The 22,683-nt window shown below is 38.9% G+C and overlaps 2 protein-coding genes across 4 annotated transcripts; one reads left to right on the top strand and one right to left on the bottom strand.

The window, feature by feature from the left end:
- Positions 1-471: 471 nt before the first annotated feature.
- thumpd2 (THUMP domain containing 2) lies at positions 472-6,982 on the bottom strand. Its single transcript, XM_084736587.1, is given in 11 exon segments — positions 472-1,365; positions 1,650-1,770; positions 2,778-2,892; positions 3,295-3,366; positions 3,778-3,865; positions 4,005-4,057; positions 4,562-4,639; positions 4,919-5,052; positions 5,178-5,738; positions 6,072-6,210; positions 6,750-6,982. Coding segments are annotated over 11 exon segments (1,860 nt in total). The 5' UTR covers positions 6,861-6,982; the 3' UTR covers positions 472-977.
- A 9,640-nt stretch (positions 6,983-16,622) lies between these two features.
- On the top strand, positions 16,623-21,483 carry LOC146315651 (uncharacterized). 3 transcript variants are annotated; one of them, XM_084735872.1, is made up of 6 exons: positions 16,623-16,959; positions 17,433-17,627; positions 18,319-18,485; positions 18,649-18,798; positions 20,654-20,826; positions 20,905-21,483. In XM_084735872.1, exons 1-6 carry the CDS (start codon positions 16,774-16,776, stop codon positions 21,354-21,356), a joined length of 1,323 nt encoding a protein of 440 aa, XP_084591998.1. In that variant the 5' UTR covers positions 16,623-16,773; the 3' UTR covers positions 21,357-21,483. The 3 variants fall into 3 exon arrangements, with proteins under 3 accessions (XP_084591998.1, XP_084591997.1, XP_084591996.1); XM_084735871.1 differs by having other exon boundaries at positions 16,629-16,959; positions 18,316-18,485; positions 20,908-21,483; XM_084735870.1 differs by having other exon boundaries at positions 16,629-16,959; positions 18,316-18,485.
- Positions 21,484-22,683: the final 1,200 nt, after the last annotated feature.

Genomic DNA, 22,683 nt, shown 5'->3' with positions numbered 1-22,683 from the left:
GGGCTTTCCCTAAATAATAATTCAATGCCATTTATGATAAATAATTAATCAGTAGCATGCATCTAATGACTGTCAGATAATTGAACAGCTAGAACAGTTTGGTAAGTTAAGAAAATTACATCACTTTATTGTAATGCAGCCTTTAAAACCAAGAAAAGGCAACACTTGTGCCATATCACAATGTAATATCTCACATCTCAGACGATATATTGTCTTATATCATAATATCAATATAATATCAATATATTGTCCAGTTCTAGTATTAACATAACACCAACAGTCTGATATAAATTATTCTTCTTTGTCATAGATCTCAAATCTATTAACACACCGATGAGCTACATCATTGCACTACGTGACTTGGATCTTCTTTAGCAAGAGTCATATTTTAAGTCAATCTCACGTACACCGTCTTGCCACATTAATACTCACAAAAGTACTAAAAATGTACTAAATAAAAGCTGAAAATGGTCCCCAACAAACATGCCATTTATTCCTGTTTGAGTAACATTTGCTGGAAACTTCAGTGCCATTTCAATAAGCCTTTTTTACAGGTGAAACTATATATTTGTGAGCCACTTTATGAAATTTACATTTAGTTAAGTAGGTCCCAGTAGGCAGTAGGAACCAGTTTGTTTGGGGCTGAGTACCAAAGACAGTTTTAAGAACTGCGAAGAACATAACTCCAGTAGAAAAAGTCTGGGCTGATTCTGTGAAAGTACAATCCAAGACTTACGTCACAAGTCAGATTCTCTTAACTGCAGTTAAGAAGATTTAATTGCACTTAAATGCAAGATGAGAATACAGATAAAGGATTTAACCCAGGAATGGCAACATTTTCAATGCACAGGTCACACAACTCAAAATTCAACATTGTTTGAAAAAATATTTTTTCATATTATTTGCAGGGAAAAAGTAGTTTTAATTAAGTGTGGCACTTCAACATATTTTCCATACAAAGTAACAAAGAACAGTAACTAATTACTTTGAAAATTAACTTCCGCCAACACTGATCAAGTGTCCATCTTGACATATTTATGGATGAGCCCATCTATTAGGCCTAAGCTGACTCTGAACGTTGCCTGGTGCTTCAGAGAGGAGAGGGAAGGAGGGACACCATGTTGTAGTCCAGACTGACAGCCTGTTTCCTGGGTAGGTTGGGATTTGTTCCCCTGGTGGATTTGGAGAGTCTGCTGCTTTGGGGAAGACGGAGAAGGAGAAGGGCAGTTTTCTTGTGTCCCAGTCTGAGGCTTTGTTTCCTGGTTAGATGTTGGTCCAGTGCCTTTCTGTGCCAGGAGTTTCTTCAACTGACAGGATAACTGAGGACTCAGGAGTAGAACCAGGGTACCACCAACACACAGTACCCTAGACACAGGAAAAAAATATTTAAAAAATGTTTTTTGATAGACATAATATATCATAATAGTCCTATTGACAAATTATAGGAGTTTTACTTTAAAATGAACACGGAGAAATGTAATATCCCCATTTTTATACAGTTTAGGATCCTTTCTGATGTACAACTTGACACATGGGCTAAGAATGCTGCACAATACATGAACACATACACAAATACTCACAGTAGCATTTCCTGATTCACTGAACAAATCTAAAATAAACAACGCAAACAGACACACAGAGGGACAAACCTCTCCATCTCAGTGAGGATGAGTGGCAGGTTGGCAGCCATGTCTGCTTTGGTGCCAAACTTCCTGCCAAATGGGAGGTCACAGACTACCGCTTCTACACTGGCGCTGGGCAGAGGCAGCGCTGCGCACACAGAGAATGACACACAAGCCAAGAGGTAATTTAATACATGACAGCGGGATCCACTCTCACCTCCCACTCACTGACTCCCGTCCAAAACACGCTGCTTTGGATCCCCAGTGTGAACTAATAATAAAGGTTCAGCTTCTAAAAGCAATATGACTAGAATTATGGATAAGCAAAAGGCATAATCACCCGAGATTCATTATTTTATTTAATGACTAATGACTTTAATTATTCCATTTGAAACAGTGTTACAATATTACTGACATGCTTTAAAACTGTCTCTATGTAAGAGTTTTCTAAGGCAGATTTTTCTTCTTATACAAGAAAGCAACACATTTTTCTATGTATAAAATGTCATTTTATATATAAATGTGTGTAGCGAAACACAATAGCTAGCATGTTTAATAAAACTCTTGAAAGTGGCAGGCATATGATGATCAAAGAAATGTGTATAAAGCCTGGACTGTTTGTATGATATGTACAATCATGATCATTAGACAGAAGAGTATTATGGCCTGGCATAAGGGGAAAAAATGAGGGGAAGTTGAAATTTTCTGAATTGAACTAAAATGCCATTTTGAATTTATGTGAAATCTTCCTCCTCTGATTTATTTTTATTTATTATTTTATTTTATTTTTTTTTTTGTCTGGCACATGTACTGACAGTTCTACTTTATTCTCAACATTCTGACTTTATTCTCATCATTTCATCTTTATTCTCATAAATGCACAGTTTAAAAAAAATCTTCCTCCTCTCTTTTTCCTTTACTGTTGCCCACTCTTTCATATAATTATTTTCGGATCACAAGAATGTTTTTAGCATCTATTGTTATAATACTGTAGTTTTGACCTTTTGACCATTTACTACAGTACGATATACACAAGTTTTAAGTATCTACTGTCTGTCTTTCAGGATATGAACATTGGTTGAAAGCCAAAAATGTAAAGGTTTAACGATAAACATTTAACATTACTGCCGTGATCATGTTGTGCAGATTTCCTACTCATAGATGATGCTTTCAGCAGGTGTATCCTGTTTCCCAGCTCTGCAAACTCTATGTTCTCATTGGCCTTCTGCAGTTGTCCATCTTCAATGTCCACACCCAGGAAACAAACGTTCTGAAGATCCCAGTGAGAATCACAGATCAGATTATAATAGTGACAGTGTACATTTTATACTTTTAATCTTCATATTCATTTTCTAAAAACAAAATCTCTGATATTTCTATTGAGTCCATAGATGATTTGTCAAATGAAAGGCAATCAATAAACAAAATCGAATAAATCATAAGAAATGACACATATAACTGGGAAATATATTAATTAAGACTACTAGTATATATGAAAACAATATTCTTTGCATTAATACATAATACATGAGAAACAAACAACAGGCCAACAACTGAGTAAAATGTGTGGATATAATTTTTCAAATGCTTTGTGTATTTTGTCCATTTCCCAAACTTTTACTTTTCACACTTTTCAAATATACAGGAACTGTGTGCAGGTTTTTGTCCTGACCTTGTGTTCCTGTGCTGCTTCCACTAAGATGGTTCCTACCCCACACATTGGGTCGACCACACAGGAGCCTGGCTGGGAAACAGGAGATAACACAGAACATGTACACTCGGTCAACTGCACACAGTGTGACAGTGACTGAAGGTAATATTACATCACAGCCTGACCAGTGTGTATGCAAATGCTTCAGCATACAGACTGGCGAGTTACAGATGACAGACAGAAAAGCTAAAAGTTTCAAAATGAGGACTCACTGGTCATATTTAATGAGTCTAAACCTGCCTTGCTTTTCTAGGTGATTGGTAGAGCAAACAAAAACTCTATATGGTATATCTCTACAACAAAACGAAACGAAGGCCCCTGCTTGCATTATTGAATAATGTCTTCTGATTTGCATATATAAACAAAAGGGTGCGCATAATAAAGTAGTTTCTTCACAGATAAAGAATATAGCAGCAGGCACCCAGCACCTGTGTATGTTCATACCTGTATCTGAGCTAATGAGCCCATAGCCCAGGCTACAGTAGACCTCAATCCTGTGGTTTTGATGTAGCTCCGGTTAGCCAGAGGTAACCTGAAGGAAGGAGACACAGAGCAATAACTTATGACTGCTTAATGAATTGTCTCTGTTTAAAGCCTGCTCCTCTGATGCACTCTCCAAGAAGACAGCACATAGTCATTAGTAAGTAAGTGTTAGATGTGGAGAATGTAACCTTGTTAGTGGAATCCCCAGCAGGAAGAGGTCGTCACTTAAATAAACAGTTATCTGCAAAAAAAAGAGCAAGAAACTTATGAGGAAAGGCAACACCAAAGAGGATGTATTTACTTAAACATAATATATAAAAACACACAGAACACTGGGCCTCATTCACTAACTGTTCTTAAAACCCACTGATGCAGTGTTAACAAAGATTCTGGCATTCATCAATGTTTTTCTTATGTGGGATTTTTTCCTTAGGTAAGAACAGAATCTAAAAACGCTCAAGAGCAGTTTAAGTGCTGACATGTCCTTATATGGGCATTGCTGGGGTGTCTCCCTATGCTAATTACAAACGACTGGCTCTTGCTCTGGACAATGGGATTCATGATTATAAGATCACAGAAAAGAACATCTTTGTGCGTCTGAGTTAGACTTTTCTTAGGACCTTTCTTAAAAACAAATTTGAGCAAAAGCTTAGGAAGACACTGGTGAATGAGGCCCATTTTCTTTTAAATTGCAGAGGCACAAATCAATACAACCAGGAAGATATTTAACAGTAGAGAAGTTTACCTCCAGATATGGATTCTTCAGATCAGACTTCCAGCCCAGCACTCTGTTCACAGTTACTGCGATCAGTTTGCTCACCTCCTACATGAAATACAATATTCAAAGAGACAGTATTCCTCTGAACATAACAGACAGTTATTCATGGAACTGAATATGAATATGGAGCCTCTTTCTGTGTATACGGGAGAATAAAAAAATTCTTAAAATTCTTAATAAAAGTATTGAGGAATGCTACAAAAGTTCTTAAATTGTTTGCACACACAATTTAGGATCAAATCTATTAGAATAAACGATTATGCATGAGGCCCAATACTTCTAACTTTACACTGCTTTGTTGTGTACATTTGTAACTTCCACTACCTGTGTGGTAAAGTATCGGGATAGAGATCCAGTACAACTGCAGCTGATCCTAAAAGAGATCAGATCAGGACACGTCTCTAGTTCGACCCTCCTGGGTTGCCGTGGTATCTTATCTCTTCCTCCAGTAGTCTTCACTTCAATACATGGGGCCAAACATGAGAAGATAGACGGAAATAAAGAAGAAATAAAAACAGAAGTTAACCTTAAAAGTTGATGTTATCCAAGTTGAAATAAAACAAAACATGATCTATCTTATTACCATTTTCCAGACTTTTTACAGCAGAGTCGTCCTCCATGTCATCCATCCCTCTGCTGGCAGTTTCCACACTGAGGTTCAGTCCTGGTGTTTCACGGTCTGTTCCTGATGTCACTAATTGGTTATCATTTTTTCTTTGGTTGCTTAACTCCATTCCCCTCTCTAACTCTCCTTCAGATTTCTTCTCTTTCTCTACATTCTTCTGACTACTAGAATGCTGAGCTGCACCCCTCCTCCCCTCCTCTTCCTCTTCTTCATCCTTCCTCTTTCTCTTCTTTTCCAGTGTCTGTGGTCCATTTTGTTGACCACTTCTCTGCCTACTATTCCCACTCTCTTCCTCCCTCTGTCCTCCTGTAAGTTTTCTAGGCTGCACACTGCACTTCTCCTCTTTGCTCCTGCTCTCCTCCTCATTCTCCGTTGTCACTCCCACAGCAGTGCTTGTGGCATTGACAGCAGACCGCCTGCGTTCCAGCTCCTCCTGCAGGCGGTCCCATGTCATTAGAGCACAGATCCACTGATTGCAGTTATCCAGCACTCTGAACCGCAACTTATTGGATGCCTGTGCTATGAATATTAGAGAAAACCATACAGAAATTGTAATTAGGAACTGCAATTCAGAATAGGTTTGTTTTGCTATGGAATTTTTGTTTTAGTGATCACTATCATGATGCCATTATTGTGAATTTTGGTTTGATTAAAACCATATCTTTGCACTTTTATCAAGTACAACAGGCGATCCAAGGTGATTTGAGGATCATTACATTAAAATGAATATGGAGTAATGTACTTCTAAGGTACATAAGAACTGAGAGACAGGTCTACAATTTATTATCTGCCAAGGCATCCCTACTGTTTTGTATTACTTTAATGATTTATTTTGATTTGATGTGCTGGTACCTGGGCTGGTGTGGGCAGGCAGTCGCAGAGGATAGTCATGTTTCAACAGGAGAAAGAGTCTCTCTGCAGCCTTGAGCTCAATGACTCTGTTGATCCCTGCAGAGGAGCTGAACAACACTTTACCTGGCATGTGATGCACCTGTACACACAACAAAACATCAAAACATCACTGTTTGCAGACCTCACCCTGCAGCCAAAAGACTCAGAAAACTGTATCCTGTGTTTAATGCCTCCTTGATAACTGTCTTGTCTGCCAGTATCTTGTTGAAATATCCTTAAAGGACCAGTGTGTAGGATTTAGTGGCTACCGTAAAAACATGGTGGTGCAACGTGATGACCCTCTGTGATATAAACAGATCATTTTAATTGAACCTTAATTAGTATCATTGGTAACATCTGTGTCTAATTTGCTATTTCATGTCAAAATGGCTGCTGTAAAAAAGGTCTGTAAAGGTACATACGTTAGCTCAGCTACAAAATGTGGACATATACCATCATAAGTCAATTAAGTTAGGATTTTTAGCTAACATCTGACAACACATTGGGGGGTCAAAGAAGTACAAAACAAAGGGCTTATAAAATGTCAATTTCTTCACATCTCTGTCGATCATATTCTATAAAATGATGTGACTTTATGGCGCAGGGGTTTTTGAACTCGTACTTCAAAGAAACACTCACATCTTCCGCTCCCAGCTTCTTCTTCACCTCGTCCGTTAAGAAATGCTCCATCCCCTTACCGGCCGTGCAGAAATAGCGAACTACAGTCTCCTCGCTTCTCGGTTCAGCCATTGTGTTATACAAGAAAACTGGCGTCAACAAACGCTTACATCTACTACTAGAAGTTTGCCATATCTCTCACTTAACGGTGGAAGCCGCCATGTTGGCTTTCTTGTTTACATGGGAAACGGAACTGCGTCATCACGCTGCAGTGACCGGTCACGACCAGCAGGGGTCTCTCTTAAACAGTAGAAATAGTCACTGATGCAACAAACTAGAAACTTGGTTTTATAAACAGAAACAAAATGTATATTAATCGAAACATTTGTCTCAGTATAATAAAATAATCAGCTCAGACATGTTCATATCAGTTTGGTTTGGTGTCAAATTTGGTGTCATTTGATGATTGACTTTATTAAAGTGGGAGCTTGCACTTACATAACACTCAAATGCATCTGTGCACACATTAGGTATTCACACATACTTTCAACAAGACAATAACAAACAGCAAATGTGCGCACACATATACACACATTTAACACTCATCCGCCTCTGCTGCAGTGTATCAGGCCTACCTGGAGGCAGCCCTGAACAGGTGTTCTTCCAAAGCTGATAGGAGACTCCTAATAAACCCTGCAGCAGAAATTTCTACTTTCACAACTCTCACTTTTTTCTCTCTATCTACTGCAGTCAGAGATCCTCCTTCTATCTTCACCCTCTAAATCCCTGTCTTATCTCTCTCTCCTCCTGCCCCCTCATGCTCTAACACTTTTTAATCTCCTTCCTTTCTCTCTGTGACATTTTAATGACCCCAAACATATTTAATCCTCTTGCTTTATTTGATGAACAGCGTTCTGCTTGTTGCCTTGTGCCGTAAACCCCTCAAACGCTGCCTGACAGGTTGGTGTGACCTGCCAGTGTAGATGCTGCTCGTAACAATGTGAAGAATTATGGTAAGTAAAGTAGGTACTTTAGATTGACGTAATATTGTTCCAAAGGCAGCTGAAGGGACTTGGATTCCCACTGAATGAATAAATGTAATTTCTCTACATTTTTTTATTTTCTTGTATGAATATTGCAACAAAAAAACAAAAAATGAATTTCCAAATGAGTAACTGATTCAACAACTTATTAAATAAAAATGAAATCCAAGCTTCAAAGCCACCATGAATCAAAAATTGTCAAAAAGACTTACTAACACATCTTTTAGTGTGAATTCCTGTGTGGAAAAAAAGGTAAATAGACTACACAATATTAATCTGATACTGGTCTGATCCAACAAACGTGGCGCATTAGGAACGAAAAATGTGCATTTCAAAATGTGCCCAGTACTTTGTCATTTTATCCCATCTGGTGTGTCATAATGGATGAAAGCTCACTCTACGTATTTGATGTTTCAAGGCCCAGAGGGAACAAATGATTCTTTTTTGCTTTTTCCTTTGACAATGTCTATGATATTCACCATGAATTTGTACACCCTGATCGCTGACATTCTTGACCCCCGACTCAAGACTCAAACCACCTCTGGTCATCTTTGCACAGTCATGCAGCTCGTGAAAGGCAGCACGCTATGACTGCATTCAATTTGTTGCTTTGTCTCTTGGCAAAGTCACAGCAGGAATTTAAGGCACCATAATTACTTAATCTGACAAAATAACACACTCAGTCTCATCTAGAACTTGGATGAAAGAAACTTTAGTTAAGCTGAACATTGTAACAGTTAGTGTTCATTTTATTGGAATAAACACTATTCTAATTAATTCTACTACAGAGCATTCAGCTTCAATTTTAAAGCAAGCCCAGTAATGATAGTCCATCCTCATTACTTGACTGTTAGAGTTGCCAGATCACAACAGAAACCATGTTATATTTGGGAGTCTGTTTAAACAAGACTCTGTAAGTTTGTATTTGGTCACAACTGTGCTTTGAGCTAAATGCCAACATCAGCTTGTTACCATGTGCATGATAATACTAACTAATACTAACTAATGTCTACTTTGGTCGCGATATAAGTTTAGTGTGTTAGCATGCATGTCATGAATGTAAAAAAAAAAAATGTGCCAATCCATCTTGTGAAAGCTGAGATATTTTAAGAGATGAAAAGTCATGCAATCAGAGAGTACGCTGAATATCTACAAAATTTCAAGACAATTCATCCAGTGGATGTTGATGAGATACTTCAGTCTGGATCAAACTGGACCAGCAGACAGAAATTGTTTTCAGTTTTGTAGTTTTCAGCAAACATGGGTGATGTTTCATGACTGTGTCATTAGAATCCCCACTCTGACAATGGATTTGTTTTATTTTTTCCGCTACATTACATTTATTTGACGAATGCCTTCCATCATCCATTTGGCACGTAATGTTTTATCTAGCAAAGCACCGAAAGTGACTTTTTTCATCTTTGGAATATAAAATAGATTTCTTAACAATTTTCCTGTTTGCTTCTTTTCTGTCAAAAATACTGGACACATTGTCACATATTTACCATCCAGCCACCCACAGTCAGATGCCCTGATATAAACTTTATAGGCTGCAAGAAAGGTGCTTATTACAGGCAGTGACAGCTTTAATTAAAATGGATAAAGTTGGATTTATGGGGCTCTTACCCAACAAGATAAAATTCAGGTTTCCCCTTTTGTCACTCTCATTCTCTTTCAAGTTTATCCAGTGACTACTTTCATCAGCCCATAATATTGGATGTATCCATGTAGAAAGGAGACATTAATACTCCTTTCAGCAGCTGCCATTTGCAATAATTAGCCCCACTGCTGCTAAGTGAACACAGCAGCTCCACAAAATGGATGCCGCCTGGCACACCGGCCATGGCGTGATGTATTACTGTACATTAAACTTGTTTTTATTCTCCTCCACACCCCATAAATGATCGCAGCGAGGGAGGGTGATAAAGCAGACAGAAAATGGAGGATGGAGGAGAAGGGAAGAGGAGAAATGATGATGAGAGGAAAGAGGCACAGAGTAGAGAAAAAAAGAAATGGAGAGGAAAATAATAAATACATGAACAGTGGGCAGCGAGAAGACAAAGTAGTTTTGTGTTACAACTTCATCATGCTGGACTAATTAGTGCAGCGTTGGCTGTAAAGTGTTTATTAGAGCTCAAGGCTGATGAGTTTTTAAAGGGACAATAATGTAAACAGTGTCGGTAAAACTGCAAACACAGCAAGATAAAAGTACAGATTTAAAGCTGAGCATGGATGAAGACACACAGAAGCAGACTTACAGCACACGTTTGACCTTAAAGGTATAGTTCATATGTTCTGAAGTGGGGTTGTATGAGGTACTTATCCATAGTCAGTGTATTACCTACAGTCAGCCCGCCCTCAGTTTGGAGTAGCAGCAGAAGTACCAGCACGGAAGTTATGTAGTGTAGGGGAGACTGGGGCATTTTGTCACACTTTTTGTGCTCACATGTCACATGGGACCATTTGCCCTGAAAGCACTGAGACAAGTTGCCCCAGTGATATCTGTGCTTTTGCTAGCTATATCACAAGGTAGCTCTTTGGTTTAGATATCAAAATACACATTTTCTCTTATCTATTCTGTGAAAAAAAAAATATAATTCAACACACTTACTTATCAGTCTTATTACATAAATAGAGCATTTTTTTTTCTTTTACTTTCAAGCCTGAAAAAAATGAAAATTGTTCTCACCTCAGATTACAGTGACATACCACTGTGTGTCAAGAGCAAAATTACTTCAGAATAATGAGTTACACATGCAGCAAGGAGCAAAAGGAGTTAAGTCAAAAATAAACATAAAACATCTAAGCTTAAAATAAACAAGGACAGCAATATTGATCAGGGACTACAGAAAACAGTTTTGTTTGTCATGACAGACAAGGTATTTGTTTACAAAATGAATTCACCAAAAAAAGTTATGAGGGACTTGAAGAATTTTAACCCCAACCCTACCCTAAAAATTAACAATTATATTTATAATATTTGTCATGAAAGTCAAAGGCTTTTTCTTATATTCACAATTTAGTAATAATGTGTTTAGGGATAATTGTTATAGAATGTCCAGCCTTGTTGTAAACAAATTTCTCAGTGTCACAGCAAAAAGTTATCTGTTATCATGTGACCAAATTACATAACTTACATCATACAATAACGAACTAAACCACCATGGAAACTAGGCCACTCCATCCATGCAAGTCAGTTAACTTGTGAATTTTAATGACAAGGAATGAAGTTTGGTCACACAATCACAAAATATATCACACATGGTACACAAAAATATTCTCTACAATTTCCCACAGATCTATAAAGACATCACAACAAATCAAAATTGCAGTGACAAAGTAGAGTCTTTTGTCAGTGGAATTTGACAAGGATTTGTGTCATGGAGCTAAGGACACACATACAGTAACCTCCCTTTGTCTTTGCTGACATACACACACATACAGTGTATACAGACACTTAAACTCACACTCACACAGATGCAAATGTCATAGGTCCACTCCCTGAATTATCTTTTCATTCAGTCATTCATTCATTTTCTGTAACCGCTTATTCCGTAAGGGTCACGGGCTGCTGGAGCCTATCACAGCTGACATTGGGCGAGAGGCGGGCTACACCCTGGACAAGTCGCCAGTTCATTATCTTTTCAGTAATAGCAAATTAATCTCGGGTTTTTGAGTGACATTATCACATAAAATTTCACAATCCGTCTGTGATGATTAATATTCAGTGATTTTTCAAGAGAGCTGTCTTTTAAAAGGCCAGACTATTTGTGTGACCGTGTGTGTGAGTGTGTGTGTTTGTGTAGAGTAGGTTGAGTCCATCTGTCATTTTTTCCTCCAGCTCCCTTTCTTCTATCAACACCACCTTTACCTTATTTTTTTCATTCCCTTTCTTTTGCTTTCCCTCTGTCTTCTTCTTCTTCTATTCTTCGGTCATCGTCTCTTTCCTGTCCTCTGCTGCCCTATACTTTATTTCCTTTCATCTCCACTTCACGCTCAGATGGAAATGAGACCTTTTACAAAGACATCTGAGCAAAAACGTGCGCCAGAGAGGAAGGGCTGAATTTTTACCACTTAACCATTTATGTATATTTGTGCATCCATGAACATTTCTGAGTGCTGATGTGTGTGTAAATGTGTGTGACGTGAGCACATTTAAATATTTACTGCTCTCAGAGGAGTGTGAAGTGTATCAACAGGGCAAGCACCCATGGACACACACACACACACACACACACACACACACACACACACACACACACACACACACAGTCCCAGTGGCAAAGCTCAGCAAGTAAACAGAGCATCAAACTGACAGAAGCTAACAAAGTCAACAATAACATGAGGAAGAGGGAAGAGCAGGAGGATGGAGAGCAGACTGGAGGAGGAGAGAGAGATGTATGGAGATGAGGAGGAGGAAGAGGAGGAAGAGGAGGACAAAGTGGGGCATGTGGTTTGTTTGGTGCCTGCTGTGGGTGACTTAAAGGGCCACTGTCTTCAATGTTTAAAACATCAACATTTCAATGTCAGATTCACTGTGACACTTACTGTATATACTTAGGGGTAGACTGGGGACGGTTGCAACAGGGGAAGATTGCAAAAGGTCTTATTCCACCAATCAGAGACATGCTGATGATGACATGCTCAGTTTCGACTCTCTCCTTACCGGAAAGACAGAAGACATATTAAACGCCTGCTGCTGCATTACTGATTAATTTATTGATATATTCTTGGTATGAAAGTAATTTTTTCATGAGTGATATTTTTGTCAAACTGTTTTGACTGTCTTTTTGATATAAATCAAAATGTACTTATTTGAATCTTTGTTTCATTAATGTCTAAGTGACGTGATTACTCGTCATGACTGACCTTCAGACCACACATGAGTATTTTTCAAAATAAACACGTCATTGTTGGAACAATAAAAGGATAACAGTCAAATATGAATGTGTATTGCTTTCTTCAACATAAACAGTTACTGGGAGGTAAATAAATTGTATCAGACAGTTCACACCCTGGAATGTGATAAAAGTCAGTTTTTCAAACAGATGCAATTCTGTACAATAAAGAAATAAATAAATAAAACAATTCTAAAATATTACTATATAAAGAAATGACACTATTATTGTAAACCAATGCATATTTTGAGACTATGCTTTTTTACAAAAAAGCAAAAGCTAATTGGTGAAATTTAATGTATGTTTAACATGCAGCAGCTATCTCCAGGATTGGGGTCAGTTGCATCATCTGACCTCTTCCTTTCAAATTAATATTGTGAATGATGTGTCATATGTAATCATCTTTAAATGGTACAGATAATTAACAGATATATGTAAGTTTAATGTCTAAAAATCTGGTTTATGTAGCCCAAATAGTATCTGAATAACAAAGCAAAAAATTAAAAAGCAAAATTGTTGCAACCATCCCCAGTCTCCCCCCGTAAACAAGTCAGCACACTAAGTTGTCTCTATCTCACCAGTGTTGTTTTTCAAAATATATATTAATTACTTACATTTATTATTCATTACAAAACTGACCTCCGATGTGCACACCAAATTCTTAATATGTCTTCTTTTCTTATCTAAGTTCATCTTAATTAAACAAATTAACGTAACTCCTAATCCAATGATTTATCATCTCCATTTGTTATTTTCAATAATCATCTCCCTCCTTAGGTTTTTTCACAGCTGGAAGTGTTTTGACTTATCAGCAGGAAAAACACAGGTGTCACTAATAACATTAATGATGCTTCTGTTCTTTTCAGTGAACCATGACTGTGTGACAATGAGGCAGCAAAGGTAAAACCAGTTTTTAATTAATTTTATGATTCACACCTGTTGTTTTCTGCTGTTTTCTATCTCCTTAAGTGTTTCTTCTCTTCTAAAGAGGTGCTTATGAGACTGGTGAGAGAGCAACTGAGCTGCTCTATCCAGAAATAAGTGTTCTGGCCCTGAAGAGAGTATGTATTGAAATACAATATCTTGATGTTTACCTTCAGTCCAATGATCTTGTAAAAACTGACAGGAACAACAGTATGAGGGTATGGTTATGGCCTCTCCACACCTTTGCCAACAACTCGATGTGACCTTCTTTGAGAACTTTGCTTGAATAAACCTGCATTAATGTGCTAATTAGAGTTAAATTAAGTGTGATCAGGACATAAATTAGAGGTATGCTTACATGGACAATGCTGTACTTTTTTGTGGAAAATGAAAGCATGCTGATCATTTGAGAATATACTTAAACTATTCTGGTCATGCTTTTAGACAATCTGCAAGCTGAATATTGTCCTATACATTGAAATAAATGGCAAGCCTAGAATGTAGGGAAAGGGAAATGTAGGATCTTGGTCAGCAATAAAGTAATATACATATGAGTATATGAGTATGAAAAAATGCAGTAACATTATAGTCTTTTAAAATACATGACTCAAACTATGGGTTACCTTTATCCAGCAAAGAATAACTATTCAGCACACTGGGTTGGGATAATTATATGACCCAACAGCATTGGGTTAATTTGACCCAGGATCCAGCATTTTGGGCTGTACAATCACTCCAACATGTTGATCGTACAACTCCAGCGTGGGGTTCAAAGAAAAGTTAGGTTAGGTTACTTGACCCAACGAGTAGGGTTGTACAACCAAGCGTAGTTGTTTAGGAGGAAAAAGACGGCATTGAATTGGTATCTGTATTGGCAGAAACTGAAAGTTGCATTATCATCAGACATGAAAAAGTGGTTTTGATCCATCCCTATTTTTGCATGTTGGGGAGATTGTTCAAGCCAACATGCTGAGTAAAAGTAATCCAGCGCTGGGTTGTTTATTTACCCAGCATGTTGGGTCTAGTAAACTAATGTTCTGCCCTCTTGGATGCCCTCCCTGTGATACAGCACATCCTGACTTTCATTGTGCTGGTGCCACACCACATACAGCTGGGCCCTTTTTATTTTTTTCTGCCCATGTCCCTCAGATAACCTGAGTCCACCACTGGTTGTACCTAAATGATATGACAAAATAGTGTTGCAGGATGTCGCTTCCACCCTTCTTTTTTTTTTTAAGTCAGCACACAAAATAAAATCTAGTGCAAAATTACATCAAATATGATTGGTTGAGAAGAAAAAGGTTACAGTATGAGGAGGAAGGTCTAGCACATTTAATCTAATTAACAGTCAAGAAATCCACCCTAACCTGGTCTACAGTCCACAACACTGTGTGGGACATTTCATTCGGCTACACACAAAACTCTGAGGCCTGACAGTGAACAAGCCCTTGTCCCAGTTAACAAAGAACATCTTTCACACTACATAAAATCCCAAATCCCCTTGTCCCATATTTTATCAAGTAAAAAAAGTCAACATCACACCACCACCAAGGCCACTGTTCCATTTAGCTAAATAGAAAAGCTGAAAGCCCTTGGCCTATTTTTCCGATGTTCAACACAGCCATAAAGAGTTTTAGCTATTACTTTCATTCCCAAGGACCTCCGGCTACTTCCAGGGAGTCCCCCAGCACAAGGAGGATTAGTTTAATTTCACTATCATACATTCACTTTTAGATAGCACCACAAGAAAGGGTGCAAAAAAACTAATCTCAGGGGTTTTGATTCTCCGTGCACCAACAGCAGACAGGGTGGGGACATCTCAGATTACTTGGACAAAACCCTGACAGGCTGGCGTCCTTGGCCTTGAAGGCATGACAAACTCTCCAACATTTGCAGCGGTTGCAGTTCCCAGTCAGTGCAGCTAGGGGGAGGTGTAGGTTTACTGCTGAGCTACACTCTGCCGCTGTGTTGTCTTGGTTTATCTCTTCATTGCAGCAGGGGCACAGAGGAGGAAGAAGGGAGGTGAGGAGACAGAAAAGGCCGGCTGCCCAAAACACAACTCACTGACTGAAATGTTAGGCTGCTATTCTGGAGGTATTTGGGAAATATTACATCCAGCTGCTGGTATGATGAGTTAAATATATTTTACTTGTGTCCTGAAGACTACAAATATTCAGAGTTTGTGTTGAAACCCTTAACGTTACAGTATATGACGTTTATAAAAAGTAAATAAGAAAACACAGACTGTAGATTGGCTGTTATGTCATTTGGGTATGTGGTTCACTATATTAGCACTAGATATTCTGTGTTAAAGGTTTGTATTTGTGCTGTGCTACCTGCAGTTTAGTATTTAGCATGTTATTTGCACCCAGGTTGGAGTAGCCGATGTGGCTATTTGCACCTGGGTTGTAAAAGTCTCTTTCTGTACCTGTGTACAAACTGTGTGAAGACACATATCAGCTGTAGCTGTTACTTTTTAATTATTATTTTCAGTTTTCAGTCGCAGTTTGGTTAGGTTTAGGCAACAAAACCACATGGTTAAGTTATTAAAAATTGTTAGGATTAGGAAGCATTGTTGGCTATGTACACTTTGGCGTAAATAGCCGCATTGACTATTCCAGCACAGATGCAAATAGCATCTAGCATGTTTTCCTGAACCTGACTCCTAAGTGGCTTTGTTTCGTTACCTAACTGAGTAGTTTCGTTGCCTAAACCTAACAAAGCAGTTTTGTGTCCTTAACCTAACCAATTAGTTTAATTTCATGGCCTAGCCAAGTAGTTTTGCTCCCTAAAATTAACCAAACTGTGACAGAAAACCAGACCTACTAATTGTGTAGTTTTGTTCCATACCCTAACAAAGTAGTTTTGTGTCCTAATCCTAACCTAGTTGTTTGTTTCATAACTTAGCCAAGTAGTAGTAGTTGCCTAAACCTGACCAAACTGTGACTGAAAACTGAAAATAATAATCAGTTAATCATTGCAGCCTGTTGAGAACAGTGAATTTGTTGCTTTTATAGTTAAAATAAGGGGATTGGGTGTAAATAGCCAAAAAGCTGCTGTGTGCCTATCTGTACCTGGATGCAGATACAAATAGTATTTTCCCTCTTTTCTGTTCTTCCTCAGATGCTGCCATAAATTAAGAAAGTTTTCTGGTTTGTCATTACACATACAAATATCATTATGGGTCAGCTGGTGTCATCAGAAGAAGAGCTCTCTCAAGTGAAGGATGCACTTGGTTCCATCCTCTACGATGCCATGGTGGAAGGCGGAGCTGTACCTGACCTCAAAGTCGTCCACCCTCTTCTTCTAGCCAATCACAATGAGAGCTTTGAGTCCCGGGCCGGCCTCCAGGAACAACTGCAACAGGTTATTAAGATTTAAAAGAGAGCGTGACAGTATATATGAGTGATGATGATGATGATGATACTGTATATGAGCAAAACGCTGAGGAGACTGACCACAAAACATTAGGTGATCTGTTCCTTCACAAATACACTGAGTGGGTGAACTACTCATTGATTTCCCCTTCCATCCCATTTTCAAATCCATTCAGTCATGAAGTGGAGATGGAGATGAACAGGAGGGAAAAGATGTTGTTGCCTTGATACAGTTAAGAAAGAGCGATTGTGCAAAATGAAGCACCACTCAGTATTAGAAATGTGGTCCTGTTGGGGGTTGTAAAGAGTTTACAAATCAATACAGTTGCCAACAAGGAGCAATATGATGATGATAAAATGCTCCTCACGCTTCTTAAAAACAAGGGAGAGCAATCTACTCACTTGGCGTTTTTATTGAGACAGATGATGAGAAACAGTTGCCATTTATTTCTTCTCACCCAGCTGCAGGGTGACATTGGGAACAGGGCGCCCACCTACCTGAGGGATCTGATCGGTCGATTGTCGACCTTCTCGGACGAGCCCCGTCTGGCCGGCCTGGTGGGATTAGTGGTTACCATGGTGATGGATATGGCCTACACTTCATCAAAAAAGTCATCAGGTGTGAAAGGGAAGTCAGCGGGGTCATCATCATGCCAGGTAATGTACAGAATAATGCAGGGACTGACAGTACTTAGGCTGGGTTGCACCAAAAAAATGATTTTGCTTAAGAGTTTAGCAAAATCCTTCCGCCCGTACTTTATTATCTCCTCATTATTTTGTTGTGCTCGCAAGGCTTTACCAACCTAAAATGTTGGTATTTGACATCCTAGGAATGATGCTAGCCAATCAACTGTCTTTCTGGTGCCTTTACACACAGCAATTATTTATTCCACCTTTAAACAAACATCATATTGTTTGCTAGCTAGCTAAAAAGTTAAGATGTTACAGTTTATTACGTAGCTAAAAGTTAACAAAACATTAGTTTGCTAGTTAGCTGAAGAGTTAGCAAAATATTACATTGTCTGCTAGCTAGCTAAAAAGTTAATGAAATATTACATGGTTTTCTAGCAAGCTAAAAAAAATTAACAAAACAACACTGTTTGCTAGTTTGCTAACAAAATAGTTAGCCTAGTTAGAAACTTCTCCTTTAAGAAATACTTGTCCAAATATGGCCAAATAAGTTTGGTGCCACAGAATTAAAAGTTAAACCATAATTTAATCCAATTTAAAAGTTCATCCTTGTTTGTGCAGCCCAGCCTGAGTGTTTGCCTGCAGATATTTATTGATACACTGATACACAGAATATCTGAATTTAAAATTTCTGTGCATGAATTTGTACCTCCAGCAGAGAGTCTGGGAGCTCCAGGAGGTGATGGAGGAGTACCTGAAGCGCTGTAGGATCAACCTGAACGACAAGAGCAAGCTGATCCAGGACTCCATCAGACTTGAAGCCCAGCTCAGCTTCACCCTCACCCAGCTGAAGACATGTCTGCTGGGGGGAGACTGTGATTCCAGGTGAGGACAGTGATATAGAGGATGGTATCAGCATATGAGGGAATGGAAGAATGCAGCACGTGAGGCAAAATAGTTTCACGGAGGAGAGAAAAGTGCTATACAGTCAAATGCAGTAGACCACTGTGGAGTAGTAGTTTAATTCTTACACGGTCTGGTCCTCCAGGTCTCTGAGGCACTGGGCCAGTGGAGCAGCATTTAACACCCAGATGTTGGTGCACCTGGCTTGTTTCGAGGGTAAGGCTGAACCTCTGGCTGCGAGGGCTGCACTGGAGCAATACAAGGAAGACCTGGCACAGATCATACCTGCTTACAGGTAATACAACAATCAAATTATCAACATTTTTGCATCAATAGCTTCCCAGCCAGCATGTTTACATGGTGCCGCAATGGGTTTGTAGGATTTTGGCTCCATATGCCACGAGTATGTGCTTATCTTGTCATTGTTGTATCTTTTTTTTTTTAATTTACATGTTTGGCCAATTGTCAGCTCATTTCTGACCCATGATTGGCTGACACTTGCAATTTGGCTGGGATGCTGCTGTCTAAAATTGCAATTTTAGACAGTGAGTTTGTGCTGTATATTGGCAATGACTTGGGGTTTGAAAATGCTTGGACATTGTTTCTAATTAATTTTTTCTGACATAGAGTACAATAATACTCTAGAGTACATAGCACCAGTGACTAAACATACAAGCATAACAGTTTCCTCAGAAAAATATACTTAAAACTGCACACAATTTAGATATAATCTCAGAAAATTAAAAATTTTCGTTTACTTCTTTTTTTAAATAAAACATGTTTGGCCTGCAACAGGTCAAGTTGCATAAGCCGGTCACACTGCCATGGAGTCTACTTTTCACTGATGATGTATTGGAGCAGCTGGAGACTGTAGGTGGACAGCCTGTGCTGGAAGTGTACTACACAGCAGCATACGGTCCAAATACAAACACTGAAGAATTTCTGAGAGCATGTTGTCAGACAGCAAACACACAGCACTTCAGTGGAGGCAGGAGCCTAATAAAGCACACTGACAGTGGAAACCACAGCCACACAGGGCCCGGCTGTCTACTGGAGAGACAAGCTCTCTAGCCTGCTCTGACTCTGACAGCAAAAACACAAAAAAGCTATCAGACTGTCAGAAAAGTCTGGCCGCTAACTTTCAGCCTACATTTAGACCGTCTGCTTACGGTAAAATATTCAGTCTGACAGGCACTGGCTGCAATCATGACATGATCAACAGCATGTGAGTAAATGGGAAAAAACATGGAAGTCAAAACATAGTACTTTTTTTTTTTTTCCAGCAATGGATTTTTAAATCAGGTGACCATCAGACAGCCCCTCACCCATTAAGCTTACAACATCTCATCACTGTAGGTAGGGTGGATCAATTCTGCACAATCGATACATCACACAAGCTACTCAGTTGGTATTGGATTCCTTTAAAATATTTTCAATCAATAACATTATGTGAATACAAAATGTGAGTGCATGACTGCATCACAAATGTTTTCAGTACATGTACTGTATAATTGTGGATAAACAACTCTGACATGTTAATTTAGCTGGCTCATGCAGCAGGGTGAACGGGCTGTGGCTGGGCTGGACTTTGGGCTCTGTATAGGCACCTCACCTCCCCGATATCACTGATGCTCAGTAGATGAACACCAATGCTGTTCTGGGCAGTTTTAATGAGTCACTGCAGAGTCCTCCTGTCCTGGGCGGTGCACATCTTATGCCAGTTTGTATTGCTTCCAGTCAGGATCATTTCTATTGCTCATCTGAACAAGTTAGCAAGAGTATGTCATGGGAAGTTTGCCTTCTCCTCTGATGTAGAGCAAATGTTGAGCAGTAGGTTGTTTTCTGTGCACCATCAGCAAGACATTTGATTTCTTCCTGTTACGAAGTCTCATTGTTTGAAATCTGCCCAATAATGGTGGCGTCATCCACAAACTTCACAATAGGGTTTCTCCAGAACTTATATTTTTCATAGAACAATAGAGTTCTATCAAGCTCTTCTTATGAAAGATGTTGAACACAAAGTGTTTCATACAGTGACATATCCACAAATAAATTAGTCAGTTTTGAATTAAATGATAAAATAATTGATTAAACTTTTCTGTTTTCTGTTCTTCCGCCCATCCTGTCAACCTCAAATCTCTTCATTCAAGGCGTTATAAGTCTAAAACAGTGTGTGTCGTGAAGTGTCATGGGGGTCTTGTGGCATCATGTGACCCCTCTAATGAGGCGCCAGAGGAGGGATCCATGACGGGACTCACTGTGACAGACAGAGAGACTGGAAAGAGTGTGACCATCCCTCTGTCCACCCTGGAGACAGAGACAGGTAGACTTTCATAAAGTAACCAAGAAAATTGCAAATTTCTCAATCGAATTGCATTTAACCAAACTAAACTGATGTTAGCAGGGAGAAGAGGGAAAGTCTCTGGGCCTGATACCACCTCTGCGTCCTCCTCCATTAACCTGGACCTGATCACCTCAGATCAGTACGCCCAGGCTTACCTAGAGCACTTCTTCTCTGATAAGGGACCTGTTGCAGAGCTGCAGAACTACTTCATCCAGGCTAGTGACAATCTGAGAACACTAAGAACTCTGCCATGTAAAAACAAGACGAGGGAGAGAGATGGGACGGAACAAAGTGATGGAGCGCGTCTTAAAGACGGACCACAAGCCATAAATGGAGAACGAAGAGTGAACACGGGAAAAGGTACTAATGAGAGTGAGACGGAGAGGACAGGAAGAAGAGAAGAAGCAGAGGAACCTGAGCAGAGAGATGAAAGACTGAAACTGAGTATTGTAGAGACGCAGCCGGATGAGAGCCTCGATCACAATCTTCACGGCGCGACAAGCACATGAAAGCCATGACCAGACAGCAGCAATCACAGGATGCCAAGCGATTATGAAGAGTGACTTTAAACTAAACTCAGAAATATGAAGGCTTTTTGAAATCTTGTTTGTAATTTATTAAAACTGGTCACTGGATGGCTGCTTTACTGATTTGTCTGCAGTGCTGTGTACTACAACAGGAACATCAGCCTTGGCCAAATATGACATTTGCCTCTTAATGTTATTTCTATTCAGTGTGTTTGACACAGGCTTTTCAAACTTGGACATTATACTGACACATATTTACTAGTCAATATCATGTTTAAAAGTTGTAAGGAAAGTCTTTGGTTGCCTATAAAGCTATAGACTCAAAATCTGTGTGTATAAGAGTGTCGTTTGAAATTTGTACTGAATTTATACTGACATTTGTATAAAGTAAAATAGGCTCTCACCTCTCACAAAAAGTGCAAAATGATTAGTCTGCCGCTGCACTAGGATTTGTCTCTAGACGCAGCTTGAATTTTAAGATGGATAAAACTGTACTGAAACTTTACATAGACTGCAGTGTAGGCCGTAGGTGAGCACTTATTTGAAAGCAGATCTTTTTTGTCTTCTTCTAATAAAACACGACTCTTGTGAAGTCTTGTTCAGTTTATCATGCAGTATATGAAGCATTTCTTCAACGTAGGTGTCAGAAAACTAATACAGTATATTTTTAGCTTTGTCTTTTATCTTAAGATAAACACAGACATAAGAAAATAATGATCCCCTAAACATACCACTGCAAGCAAAGCTCAACCATAGTAAAAGTATGACACAGTACTCACAGTATTACAATTACTGTGTTATACTTTTACCATGGTTACAATATGTTGAGGAGGACTGAAATGTGGTGTGACTTAAATGTCAAATGTGTGACAAATTTAAGCTTAAATCCCACATTTTTATTACAACTTGATTAATTTGATATGAACAATTCACACGTACATTAACATCTACTACAGATCCATGTTATGTTGGCTCAAACAAAAACAAAAAAAGATGCATGATAAACATGAGAGGAAAGCAGCTCACAGATTATGTGAATGGCCCAGAATTTTGTGCTACACCCCTGCGTGTGTCACCTATTTTCAGCTGTATACATTTTCTCTATTTTTATATTTGCCCAATACCAAAATAGAAGAAATGTTTGACAAGTAAACATGAAATCTCAGGAGCATAACACCTATTATTTTAAAATGTTTAATTCGGCACTGATCATCATGTTGTAATGGCCCAGTAGAGAAACTCACACCGAGAGACATGTTAGGTAAAAGTTCACTCTTACTTGTAGTCAGAGACCAGGCTGATAGGTAAC

The sequence above is a fragment of the Lutjanus erythropterus genome, chromosome 14, assembly GCF_056507025.1.
Source record: "Lutjanus erythropterus isolate fLutEry1 chromosome 14, fLutEry1.hap2, whole genome shotgun sequence".
Taxonomy (NCBI): domain Eukaryota; kingdom Metazoa; phylum Chordata; class Actinopteri; order Lutjaniformes; family Lutjanidae; genus Lutjanus; species Lutjanus erythropterus.
Note: the sequence above shows the minus strand (reverse complement) of the source record. Positions and strands in the feature narration are given on the sequence as shown.

Excerpts from the sequence above, each read along its gene's own strand:
- LOC146315651 (XM_084735870.1), top strand. The coding sequence starts at position 16,774 with ATGGGTCAGCTGGTGTCATCAGAAGAAGAGCTCTCTCAAGTGAAGGAT. Across the intron at positions 18,799-20,653 it reads CAGATCATACCTGCTTACAG|GCGTTATAAGTCTAAAACAG; the intron begins GTAATACAACAA and ends TCTTCATTCAAG. Across the intron at positions 20,827-20,904 it reads CACCCTGGAGACAGAGACAG|CAGGGAGAAGAGGGAAAGTC; the intron begins GTAGACTTTCAT and ends AACTGATGTTAG.